General features: G+C 34.4%; 1 protein-coding gene across 1 annotated transcript; it reads right to left on the minus strand.

The window, feature by feature from the left end:
* Positions 1-8,446: 8,446 nt before the first annotated feature.
* LOC139891767 (light-harvesting complex-like protein 3 isotype 2, chloroplastic) lies at positions 8,447-11,146 on the minus strand. The gene is made up of 3 exons (XM_071874750.1): positions 10,693-11,146; positions 9,308-9,445; positions 8,447-8,829 (listed from the first exon to the last, which is right to left on the minus strand). Exons 1-3 carry the CDS (start codon positions 11,033-11,035, stop codon positions 8,594-8,596), a joined length of 717 nt encoding a protein of 238 aa, XP_071730851.1. The 5' UTR covers positions 11,036-11,146; the 3' UTR covers positions 8,447-8,593.
* Positions 11,147-13,920: the final 2,774 nt, after the last annotated feature.

Genomic DNA, 13,920 nt, shown 5'->3' on the forward strand with positions numbered 1-13,920 from the left:
CAATTCATCTATATTTTTGTATGGTTGCCATCACCTTCGAGAATAAGCGACGTGCTCCTTTCTGAGTCCTTGCATTAAACATTTTCATGATCGCACTAGCCTTTTTTGCCGGCGATTCACTGCTTTTCTTTGTCTTCTTCTTTTTCACCGTTCTCTTTGCTTTTGACATAGCAAAACACTTGCACATGTTGTTCATATTAAGCCAACTTGATTGCTTCTTTAACTTTTGATTCTCTTCAACATGAGATACCTATCCAATTGCATATTAGCAACAAACACTCTTTTCAACACAAGTTTATATGAATTTATCTTATACTTTTATGTCATACAATCAAACTTAACAAATATCACTAACTGAATTAGAGAAATCATAAGCATCCATAATAAGTGTTAAAATTAGAGAAATTAATAAATTATAATTTATTGACATGTATCTCAAATTTCACTCTTATCATATATATGTAAACTTAACTTAATGATACACATATACTTGGCTCAAAAACAAGCAAGTGGTAGCAATAATTACCGGAGTAATGGTTGGTTGAACGTTGTTAGAGGTTGAAGCGACTAAGGACTTGGGACGTTTAGGAGATATGGATGCTTGTGATTTAGACGATTCACGAAGATGTTTTGAGTAGCTTAAAATATCGGCTCTTCTATTATTTCCTTCACCTTTTTTTGTTTCGTGTACTTGGAGATGGTGGTGATGGTAATGGTGGTGATGATGGTGGTGGTGTTTAACAATATTGTTGTTGTCTTTTGTTGTTAATCTCTTTTTTCTTGGTTTCTCCTCATAAACTGCCACAAAAACAGCCTTCTCTTTGCAACATGTCATCTACAATGTTCATCCAATCAATAGTACCATTTGTTGTCACACAATCTGTATAAGGTAAATAGATATTGATAGATGCTTACCATCATAGGTGAATCGATCGAGACAGACTAACATAGAAACACTTGACAAAAACTATGTTCACAAACGCATATATTGAAAGAAGAGTTGTAATGTTTTCACATAAGTTGAAAAATTGATCAAAATGATGACATATAATTGTTAAAATATGGTAGTAGGTATAAATAAAGATATGTATATAATGTTATAATTCAGTAGGCTTATAACTACCTTTAGTGGTTTGATTCTTGATGTTATAATTCAGTAGGCTTATAACTACCTTTAGTGGTTTGATTCTTGATGTTATAATTCAGTAGGCTTATAACTACCTTTAGTGATTTGATTCTTGATTTAGAATACTAATAATGAAGTGTAAGAACAAAGATGATAATGGAGAGAAAGAAAGAAACACTTTGTAAGTGTGAGAAATGGTGCAAGTTTAATGCTTGCATTCATGAGTATTTATAGCCTAAAATCTCAATATAAAAATACATACTTTGTGTACCAAAATTGACTATATGTATACACCAAAATTGACTATCCATATCTATATTATTATTATTATTATAACACTCCCCCTTGGATAGCAATTTTATTTTGTTGAAGATCAACTATAAATTACTGCCTCGTTAAAAACCTTGTTAAAGAAAACCCAGTGGGAAAAAACTTTAGCTAAGGGAAAAAGAGTGCAGCATGGAGTTGACTCCCCCTCAAGTAGACATCGCTTCAGCTGTTACATCTTTTGAACATGTCTCATGCCAATGTTATGAACGTGTGTTCTGAAAATAGCAGTTGGAAGTGCTTTCGTGAAAAGATCAGCAGAGTTTTTGCTAGATTGCACATATCTCATTTCAATCTGGTTGTCCTTAATGAGATTTTGAGTGTATGAGAAGAATCTAGGTGGTATGTGTTTTGTTCGGTCACTTTTGATATACCCTTCTTTCATCTGTGCTATGCAAGCTGCATTATCTTCATAGATAGTTGTTGGACTTTTATCGCGTTCTAGTCCACAAGAATCAGTAATGAGTTGTGTCATTGATCTCAACCAAAAACATTCTCGAGTAGCTTCATGTAATGCAATCACTTCGGCATGATTTGACGATGTAGCAACAAGTGTTTGTTTTTGAGAACGCCATGATATTGCAGTACCTCCATTTAGGAATACATATCCAGTTTGAGATTTAGCTTTATGTGGATCAGATAAATAACCTGCATCTGCATAACCAACCAAATCTTGTTTTGATTCGTTAGAATAAAATAATCCTAAATCAGTAGTTCCTCGAAGGTATCGAAATATGTGTTTGATCCCATTCCAGTGTCTTTTGGTAGGAGCAGAGCTGAACCTTGCCAACAAATTAACTGCAAAAGAAATGTCAGGTCTTGTACAATTTGTAAGATACATAAGAGCTCCAATTGCACTAAGATATGGTACTTCTGGTCCAAGAATGTCTTCTTGATCTTCACATGGACGAAATGGATCAGCTTCAACATTGAGTGATCTAACAACCATAGGAGTACTTAATGGTTTTGCCTTGTCCATATTGAAACGTTTCAAAATCTTTTCAGTGTATGTTGTTTGATGTACAAGTAAACCATTAGGCATATGCTCAATTTGTAAACCAAGGCAATACTTGGTTTTTCCGAGATCTTTCATTTCAAATTCTTTCTTTAGAAGTTGAATGGCTTCATGGATCTCTTTATTTGTACCTATGATGTTAAGATCATCAACATAAACAGCTATGATCACATATCCGGATGTTGTTTTCTTAATGAAAACACAAGGGCAAGTAAGATTATTTGTATACCCTTTGCTTATCAAGTAATCACTTAATCGGTTATACCACATACGTCCAGATTGTTTTAACCCATATAAAGATCTTTGTAATTTAATCGAATACATTTCTTTGGGTTTTGCATTTGATGCTTCTGGTACCTTAAATCCTTCAGGTATCTTCATATATATATCACTATCAAGTGATCCATATAGATAAGCAGTCACAACATCCATGAGATGCATTTCTAAATTTTTAGAAACTGCCAGACTGATTAAGTACCTAAAAGTAATTGCATCCATAACAGGAGAATAAGTTTCTTCATAATCAATTCCCGGTCTTTGAGAAAAACCTTGAGCTACAAGTCTAGCTTTATACCTTGTAACTTCATTTTTCTCATTTCTTTTTCGGACAAAAATCCATCTGTATCCTACAGGTTTCACATCTTTAGGAGTGAGAATGATGGATCCGAAAACTTTTCTTTTATTGAGTGATTCTAATTCAGCTCGTATTGCTTCTTTCCATTGAGCCCAATCATGTCTATTTTGACATTCAACCATAGATGTTGGTTCTGGATCATCATCATTATTCATGATGTCATATGCAACATTAAATGAAAATTTCTCATCAAGATTTTTCATTTCATTTCGGTTCCATAATATTTTTGAATATGCATAATTGATTGCAATTTCTGTTTTGACATCATCAATCTCCTCTGCAGTAGGAGTACTGATTTGTGGTTCTTCTTGAACACTTTCTTTTACTTCATTATCAGCTGATTTTCTTTTTCGAGGATTTTTATCCTTTGAACCGATTGGTCTTCCACGTTTCTGACGTGGCAAAGATTCATGAGTGACGTTATTGCCAGCTTTTGGAATTTCAATTCGAGCTGGAGTATTTACTGCTGGTATATATGATTTTGTCACCGTTTTTGTATCTGTAAATGCATCAGGCAATTGATTTGCAAGTTCTTGTATATGCATTATCTTTTGAACTTCTGTCTCGCATTCTTTTGTGCGAGGATCAAGATACTTTAATTGAGGTTCACACCATGAAACATCATTTTCTTTATTTTTCATTTCTCCCCCTAATCTAGGGAACAATGTTTCATTAAAATGACAATCAGCAAAACGTGCTGTAAAAACGTCACCTGTCATATGTTCAATATACCTTAATATTGAAGATGTTTCATATCCAACATATATTCCCAACCTCCTTTGAGGACCCATTTTTGTACGTTGTGGTGTCGCAATTGGAACATACACTGCACAACCAAATGTTCTAAGATGGGAAATATTTGGCTCTTGACCAAAAGCAAGTTGTAGGGGGGAATATTTATGACTTGCACTTGGTCTGATGCGAATCAATGCAGCAGCATGTAAAATTGCATGACCCCATATAGATACAGGGAGTTTTGTTCTCATTATCAATGGTCTAGTGATTAACTGTAAACGTTTAATCAATGACTCGGCTAAACCATTTTGTGTATGCACATGAGCAACAGAATGTTCAACAACAATTCCTATAGACATGCAATAGTCATTAAATGCTTGAGATGTAAATTCACCAGCATTATCAAGTCTCACCCTTTTAATGGTGTAATCAGGAAAATGAGCTCTCAATTTAATAATTTGGGCAAGAAATTTTGCAAATGCCACATTACGGCTTGATAACAGACAAACATGAGACCATCTGCTAGATGCGTCTATTAGAACCATGAAATATCTAAATGGTCCACATGGTGGATGAATTGGTCCACATATATCACCTTGAATTCTTTCAAGAAACATTGGTGATTCTTTCTCAACCTTAAGTGGTGAGGGTCTAGTTATCAATTTTCCAAGAGAGCAAGATGTACATGGAACCATTGTATCATGATGGATTTTTCTATCCTTTAGTGGATGTCCATGAGTACATTCAATAATCCTTTTCATCATTGTTGATCCTGGATGGCCTAATCTGTTATGCCATAAACTGAATACACCAGGATCAATATATTTTTCGTTAACTACCATATGTATTTCTGGTACATTTATATGTGTATAATGTAATCCAGAACTAAGTCTTGGCAGTTTTTCAACCACATGACTCTTGTCAGTGATACTTAAATATTTCTCATTTTCTGTTGTCACTGACTGATAATCATACCCGTTAAGGTATATGTCGGAGAAACTCAATAAATTTCTGCTTGACTTGGGAGAAAATAAGGCATCATTTATTAAAAATTTTGTACCATTTGGTAGTATGAAATTTGCCTTTCCTATCCCTTTTATCAAGTTAGCAGGTCCTGATATTGTATGTATAGTTCCTTCCGTTGGTTTTAGATCAATAAAATATTTCTCGGATTTAAGTATAGTGTGTGTAGTTCCACTGTCTGCTATACAGAGATCTCCACCACTTGATTGATGTTGTATTCCATCAAAATTCATATTGAACTTCATATATAAGAAATAAATAGTGAGTACATTAATATTACACAATATTTTAAACGCAAATAGATAGTACTGAAACATTTAGCAAACATAATGACAAAGACAGACGATATTAAATCGTTTATTTTTCAAAAGACACACAACTTAAACATTCAAGAAATCTTCATATAAATCAGATGGTTTCTCAGTGACTGTTGGATCAATATTATCCACAAAATTTACTTCCTTTTCTTTACCTTTCAGCGAATCCTGATACATCTTAACAAGATGTTTAGATGTTCGGCAAGTATTAGCCCAGTGGCCCATTCTACCACATCTGTAGCAAGATTCTTCAGAATTTTTAGAAGAATTTTCTTCAACATCTTGTTTAATGGGCTTGTTTTGTGGTTGATATTTATATTTTCGTGGATTACTATTTCTTTGACCACCACGGCCACGACCACGACCACGTCCACGCCCATTACCATTACCATAAGGATGGTTTCTACCATAGTTATGGCTTTTGGCATGATGATGGTGATGGTTATTATAACCACGACCTTGCCCGCGTCCTTGTCCCTGTTTATAATTATTTGCAGTATTTGCTTCAGGGATTGCAAATGTACCAGTAGGACGGGATTGCTGATTTTTCATTAATAGCTCATCATTTTGCTCTGCAACTAAGAGATATGAATTAAGTTCAGGATATGTTTTGAACTTTAGCATTCTCAAATTTCTTTGCACTGTGATGTTTGCAGCATTCATTGTGGAGAAAGTTTTCTCCATCATGTCTGCATCACTAATTTCATGTCCACAGAATTTAAGTTGTGAACATGTATTATACAGAGCTGAGCTGTATTCATTTACTTTCTTAAAATCTTGGAACCTTAATGTTCTCCATTGTTCCATTGCAGCTGGAAGTAAAATTTCTCTTTGATTATTGAATCTGCTTTTGAGACCTTCCCATAAAACATGGGGATCTTCTACAGTCACATAATTATTTTGTAAGCATTCATCAATATGTTGATGAATAAAGCAACATGCCGTAGCTTGTTCTTTTTCAGAACAAGTGTTGTTTTCATTTATGGTTTCAAGAATGCCCATTGATTTAAGATGCATTTTTACTTTTATAACCCATGGCATGTAGTTGTTTCCAGTTGATTCTAAAGGAGTAAATTTAAGCTTTTCCAGATTCGACATTTTCTATTATCAAAAATTAAAACAAACATCATGATAAATTAGAGTCAATTTATATTCATAAGTATATAAACATTAAACATAAATTTAATATAACATAAATGATAAGTAGGTGACAGTGTCGACCATGTGTAAGCAATCATAAATAAATGTTATATAACAAAAATATAAATATTAGTAAACATAAATGAAAATTTGGCGACAGTGTCGACCATATATTTTTTCAGGTGGTATAACCGACCTATATCATTCTGGTGGTATAACCGACCATATATCATTTTGGTGGTATACCCGACCATATATCATTTTGGTGGTATAACCGACCATATATCATTTTGGTGGCAGAGCCAACCATATTTAGTATTAAGATTATCGTGCTGATAACGTGTTATAATTCAGTAGGCTTATAACTACCTTTAGTGGTTTGATTCTTGATGTTATAATTCAGTAGGCTTATAACTACCTTTAGTGGTTTGATTCTTGATGTTATAATTCAGTAGGCTTATAACTACCTTTAGTGATTTGATTCTTGATTTAGAATATACTAATAATGAAGTGTAAGAACAAAGATGATAATGGAGAGAAAGAAAGAAACACTTTGTAAGTGTGAGAAATGGTGCAAGTTTAATGATTGCATTCATGAGTATTTATAGCCTAAAATCTCAATATAAAAATACATACTTTGTGTACCAAAATTGACTATATGTATACACCAAAATTGACTATCCATATCTATATTATTATTATTATTATAACATATAACATTGATATGGTAGTTAACAATGTCAATTGTTTACATAAAAAACCCTTAAAAGATTTATTGCTGGTCAATATTGCATAAATTCTTTGGGTTGATCGTTAACCGAAAGGACATGCTTATACCAACGTAAGTCCAAATATTAACATCCAAATTAATAAATTTATATGTTTTAGAATCTCCCATAAAACTACAATATAAAGTTCAATATGATATGATGTGACGCAATCAACATTAGTTCTGCCAGGTGTCTAACCATATATATCTCTGTTTATTTTCTACATTTACAACATTTTTTATAAAAAGATATAGATAGAAATAGAATGAAGTACACAAATTATATAAATGAATTGCACCAATCTAATATACTCTTTATTTATTATATCATTTTGCGTATATTACTCACCCCATTAGATAATCCGAACAAATAAAACCTTCACTTATAATTCAATTTATATCATTGAGACTATATTAGAATCAACAATCTAAGGATCGCGTTGACAGGAAGGGAAGCAACTACCGAGGAAGATGGGATTGGTCGAGACCTCCTTCGGAATGAGCATGCAACGAGCTACAAGTTCGAACCAACTTTGCTGAAAAGATTCTTGATGAAAGGATTAGTCGATAGTGGCAAATTCACAACCAAAACTCAAACATCAAAGATTGAAAATATGAATCTTGAGGATTCATCGTGCATCCAGAAACACTCTTGCAATAATTTGGTTCTACTAAAGATGGAGGTTTTCAATTGGAGAGTTGGGAAGAACAGGTTACTAGTTCGTATTGAACTAGACAAAAATAGAATATACCTTCACTCTAAGTTGTCCCACATGTGATGATGATTTAGAGTCTGTGGAACACACTTTAAATAAATGTATGACAACGAGTGTATAAATGGTGAGGCCAGAGGGCTTGGTAATGTTACAAACTCAAGCATAGATGAAGCATTATGTGGCAACTCCAATCAAACTAAATCAGCTATGAGACAAAAAAATTGACAAACTGTAGAATGGACGTGTGAATATATAATTTGGAAAAGCGGACATAATAAAAGAGTCTTTGAAATAAAAAGTTTTTGTTTGGATCTAGAGAAAGAATAAAAAAGAATATCAGTTGACAACTTGACATAATTGGCTTACAAATAAATAAATGTTAGAAGGTTGTTTTCCAATAAATAAGTGTTGCACCATATCAAGATTTGTTTCTCATTCTAGTAGAGTATATTACTATTACTAGTATAATGTTGTAGTTCCTACTTCTAAGTAGCAGGTTTCAGATATGGTTGGTTCTGTACATGTTTTAACCAGCAAATATATCAAACTAGGTTCATGCCCTGACTCCAGGTGTCTAAGTGGGTTCTTCCATTCAAACCGTATGTGAGGATCTGGGTTAACCAGCATACATAGAACAAAACTCATCGATTATAAAGCTGTTATATAATATTTATCAAATCGTACCATCACATAATACCAATACCAATGAAGCATTAAATCGTAAGTTACAAGATTTTGATCTACAAGAAACACATGAGGTACAAACTTTACTATTCGTCCATGCTCCACTCTTATTCTTTCTTCTCGTCTTGCCAAGTTGCTTGCCACTGCTTGTCGTAGAATGTTGTCTCGTCAAGTAATTTCTTTAAGTTATCAACATCCTCGTTCTTTCGGATTAGAAGAACACCAGCTACTGCTACGAATAGAAGTGTTTTGCAGAAGAAATTTCCCATTTGGTCAACTAGACCGACCCCGGTCAAACTATCCACAAAGTAAGCCATGAAGAATCCTACCATTGCAGCTCGGCCTGTAATCCAGAAGTTAAATTGGTGTCATATGAATTACAGAGAAAATACAAAAACTCCCTAATTTCAAACAGCCATAAACTTTGACCTGGGCCGCAACTATATGTTGGGGCCAAATCAAATCTCATTTAACTATTCAATTTCAAAGATTCCTCAAAATGCAAGTTTACTAACTTTATTTGATTTTGATTGTATAATGTAAATCGTGTAAAACCAATGTTTCCCATCAATCATGCTCTGTTTAGAGAAGAGAACTTTGTATCTTAAATCTAATTTAGAAATTTCAGCCAAATCGTCGGAAAATAATTTCATGCTAGACAAAAAAACCATGTCTAAAAACATGTTCCGAAATGTGATATATATTTACTAAACTTTAACTTTGTGTAATTCGATGTTGTGTCAAGGTAATAACAAGACCTTTCATTTTATTTATTTTTCTTTTTCAGTCAAAACTAAAGATTGAGGTAACGATTGGCTAACCATTGAGCAGTTCGGCTTCAGGAAGATGGAACCGCTTCATCCATGCCCACCATGGAATAATTGCGGTGTCAAAAACTACAGGGAAGTCATTGTTGGAAGATTCTGGATTGTCTTCTAGAAATTTCCTCCTTTTAACCTCTGGAAAAAAGTATCAAGAATGTCAATATAGACATATAAATAGCTAACGGAGTTCTGATTTTCATTTATCATGTAGCTTATAAAAATATGACACGTAAATGTAAAATTCAGCAGTCTACATGCCTTGACGCTTTCATTATAAGCTACAAATATCATTAATATTAAGCTCAAATACAAATAAAACAGTAAACATTTTATGTTAAACCAGGAGTTCTAAGAGCAGTATACATGTTTCATGATTATTTGCGATATCCAATGCTAACGTTCTTGTTGTATATTGTGCATTTTGTTCACACATTAAACAAAAAAAAAAAAAAAAGGCATCTCAAATTTGATACAAAAGGAATTTATTTCTATGATTTTTGGAATTAGGGGTGAGCTTATTTACAAAACTTATTGCTTTGAAAGCAAATAAGCAACAACAATGAAGTTTATTTTAAGCTTATAAAACTTCCCTCATAAATCTGCAACTAACTACCAAACATCCACTTAGTACTAGTAAATTTTATTTTAATTTAGTTTGTAATTGTAATTGTAATTGTAATTGTAATTGTAATTGTAATTGTAATTGTAATTGTAATTGTAATTGTAATTGTAATAGGCTAATAGAATAGAATCATCTAGGACTATGTTTCATGGCTTAAAACTGCAGATAATTTCGGTCTAATTCATAGAGATGCATTAAACTAAAAACTCCCAAATTTTTTTTTTGAAAAGCCAACAAAAATTATATTAGAAAAGGAAAAGATACAACCAGGAGGGCCTTAGGCCAAATTACAAAAATAGCATCTAGAGCTTAAGCTAAACAAGTAAACGCGAAAACACCTACGCACGAAGAAACATGTAAACATAAAAAGGAAGATACAAACTAAACAAAGATCACGTATATATAAAACAGTGTGTATAGTTAAAAGTTGGTAGGAAAAAGCCTTCATCCGTCGGTTACTACTAGGAGAGGTCAACTTGTGCCAAGACAAGCCGGAATAGGACACGAGATACAGTGCTGATCAAGCAGCGACAAAGCAATCGAGCCTAAAACCACTTAGAGCTCTCTAAGAAGCAATTCAACAGAATCCGGCATAAAAAACCTACCTTAACCAACACCTACTTTTGAGAGAGATGCATCGAAACTTTTGGGATTAGTGATCCAAGATAACCCATAATTCAAATAACCCATAATTCAAACATACATTGTACACATTTTCATTATGGGTATATTATCAAATATATGGTGAACATATTCTCACCAGCATCAATAACAGCATCCCAATCAGTAGCTCCACCTTTCTGAAACTGCTTTAAATCCCAAGTACCCGAAACCCATTTCGGGTCTTCAAATTTCAGACCCACTTCCTCAACCGAATTCGCCACCGGAGCTCCGTTTCCAACCTCGGAATCTGTCTTATCTTCAACAATAACGGCAGCAGCTCCGGACCCATTTTCGGTACATCTAACTGACACAAAAAGCAACTGCCTTTGAGGCTTTATAGACATATATAAGTTAATTGGCAAGTGGGTTTTTGATAAAGATGGAAAAGAAGAAAGCTTTGTTGTTGGGGTTAAAGAAAATAACGCCATTGATGAAGACATTCTTTATAGTTAATTTTTTTATTTTTCAAGAGTAAGATCAGAGCATTTTGTGTGTGAGAGATTGATGAAGATAACCTAGGGCTGAGAATTGAAGCGGTGATAGTATGTAAGCAAAATTGAAGTGATTGGGTTAAGATATTGGAAATATTATTCATCAGGTAGGAATGTTCGGTAAAGGTAATAAAAAGAAGTATTTTTGACCAAGATAACGAAAACTTTTATAAAGATAGAAAACGTTTTCGAATATAAAACGTCTCCAACAAAGATACAACGACATAATTTCGATAAGGCTCGTACCTAGAAAGCATTTAAGTTACGAATTATTTATATCGAGCCTTATCTTGAACTAACCGAACCAAAATCCGAAACAATTGGGATAACTACAAACTGGGAAAAAAACAAACTCAACACTAAAAACAAGCTAACAAAGACATCAAACTCAAAAACAACCAAGACACAAGGACCCATGAGGCCGAGGAGAATGAGCTCAAATATCTTTGATAAACCCCCGAATTCTTTCATCTTGGCGCCTTGGATCAATTTTTTCTTCCTCTTTCGTTGATATTTGTTTTTGAGTGTCGTACTTGGATCTCACGAGATATAATACAAGAAGCGTTAACCGGTTCACTCTCCGTGGCCTTACTCACAAAGGTCCTTGGACATTTTTTCCATTTTTATTTGCCGATGAACCGCCTTTTTGACATCCAAAGCTCCCAAAAATAAATTTTAAATTGCAACCCCGTAATCCAAATCTTTAATGTCATCTTTTAGCTTATAAGAATCCGAGGTGGACGCCCCATTCGCCTTCTTTCTTGACCTCCATTCAACTTCAACGATAAAACTTATCGAAAATTCCTATTTAAGACGTACCACGAATTGCAAAAACCTTCGCAAGATTCGCAATATTGTCTCATTCACAATATTGTCTCACAATCTTCAATGGCCTCTCTTCGTTCGATTCCTTCTTACATGTGGCCAACATTTCTTCTTTCTTTCTCTTCAAACATGCCCCTAATTTCATTTTCTAATCCAGGTAAGCGGGATTTTCCATAACAAAATGATTTTTCTCTTCTTCTATTGCAACTGGTGACTCGTCACTGATTGTTACCTACACGTATAAATCATCTTCGGATTTTGATTTTAGCGTAGCTATTTCCTAGGTTTTAGGGAATTTTACAAACCCATGTATTGTTGACGAGATCGCGCCAAATTTTTGAAGCGAGGTTCTTCCAAGTAGCACATTGTACCTTGAGCGCGAACGCATGACGCAAAACTCAATGTCTGCATCGCCCACCATGGATCTGTCTTTTTCATCCCTTAATTCCAATTTCTAATTTAAAGTTCTGATTGGCTACGCAGATTCTTCGAAGCATCCGGATAATACTACCATAGGTGGTTTGATGCTTTGCCTAACAGGTCCTGTAACTGTCTGAAGCAATGTTCATACATTATGCCGACACTACTGTCGGTGTCCATGTGTAGGCGTTTTGTACCATATCCGGATTCAGGCAAGTAATCCTGCACCACGATGGGCGCGAAGGAAGTGTTGGCCATCTGCATGGTCGAGAAAGAGATTTCGGATGTTTCCCTTCCTTTAAATTGATCGTCCTTGCGCTTCATATGTTTCTGTTAATAGCCGCTTGTTATGCTTCACTTATTTTTCTTGGTTATCCACGGTATCTAACTGTAACAACACGTAAAAGAAAACAAGTGAATACAATGAACACCTAGAAGATCAACTAAACCCTTTAATTGAAAGTCCTACTTATGTCACCATTTGATCAAGCATAGATTTGATCATTAGGGTTCGATCTACACTTAGTCAACAAAAGATGGGGATTTATGGTTCATTCGAGTTTAATTCTTTGTTCCAGTGCAATATTAATAACCTTAATGTGAGACGATGATCTCAACGAGGGTGGTTAAACGTCAATCCACCATCATCGGGCTAACCGGTATTGATAGATCAAGGGTGGTGTTAGGGTTTATGCATGTAACCGTTAAAAAAAAGCTTATGAAGCTGTTAAGATTCCGGTATCGCGGATTAGAGTTTTAATGATAATAATATAATCGTAAGTGATTTGTGAGTGCAAGTGTGTGTAGAATGTAATGTATGTAGAATGTAATGCGTGTTGAAATGAGGGTTTGATACCCTACTTATAGTCGAACATCTTTGTCCTTTAGTGCCACATAATACGAAAAATGGAGCACGTCCCTGCTAAGTTGTACTATATGGTCGGTTAAAGCTGTAAAAGTGCAAGTAGTCCAAGCACAATCTGCCAACTGCCTGTTGATCGTACACTGTTGGGATCATGCCAACCACATGTGGTATTCTATTTTGATTTGTGCATTGCTCGTAAAGTGTACGTTGTTGTCCTTGATCCAGGCCTTTGACAATGCCAGTTTGGCGCCGGTAATGCTAGCTTAGTATGTGTGTCCACTAATAGCGCTAACGGGCCATGGGCGCATCCTACTTTTGGCGCATTATAATGTCATAAGCATGGATGGCATACTTGTGCTTTCTGTTTAATAATCCATTGATCATGCCTTGTTAGGCACATGCAGGTCACGTGTGACGCGTGTATATGGAGCGTGTGAGTATGAACATCATTAGTCATAAAGGTTTTACTATTGTAACATTGTTAATAAGGAGAACATGGTTGATATTTGGTAGGATATAATTGAAATAGTGGAAACCAAAAAACTTGATATGTTTTTAGTTTTTAATTTTATAAGCATTATGCACATGGCCTATTACAAAATTGGAGTAGGGAGGTGACGATTTAAGCTTATTGTGATCATTTTGCTTATAAGGTGTAACAACCCGAATTCGTTTACAAAAAATGAAGCACTATTTTATTTTATTTTTATAAGTTAGGTCCCAT

This window comes from Rutidosis leptorrhynchoides, chromosome 2, assembly GCF_046630445.1.
Source record: "Rutidosis leptorrhynchoides isolate AG116_Rl617_1_P2 chromosome 2, CSIRO_AGI_Rlap_v1, whole genome shotgun sequence".
NCBI lineage: Eukaryota > Viridiplantae > Streptophyta > Magnoliopsida > Asterales > Asteraceae > Rutidosis > Rutidosis leptorrhynchoides.

What these genes read in the sequence shown, in the direction of transcription:
- LOC139891767 (XM_071874750.1), bottom strand. Translation starts at nt 11,035, where the DNA reads ATGTCTTCATCAATGGCGTTATTTTCTTTAACCCCAACAACAAAGCTT. An exon ending in GGATGCTGTTATTGATGCTG is followed by an intron (nt 9,446 to 10,692) that starts GTGAGAATATGT and finishes ACTTTTTTCCAG; the next exon opens with AGGTTAAAAGGAGGAAATTT. An exon ending in TGAAGCCGAACTGCTCAATG is followed by an intron (nt 8,830 to 9,307) that starts GTTAGCCAATCG and finishes TCTGGATTACAG; the next exon opens with GCCGAGCTGCAATGGTAGGA.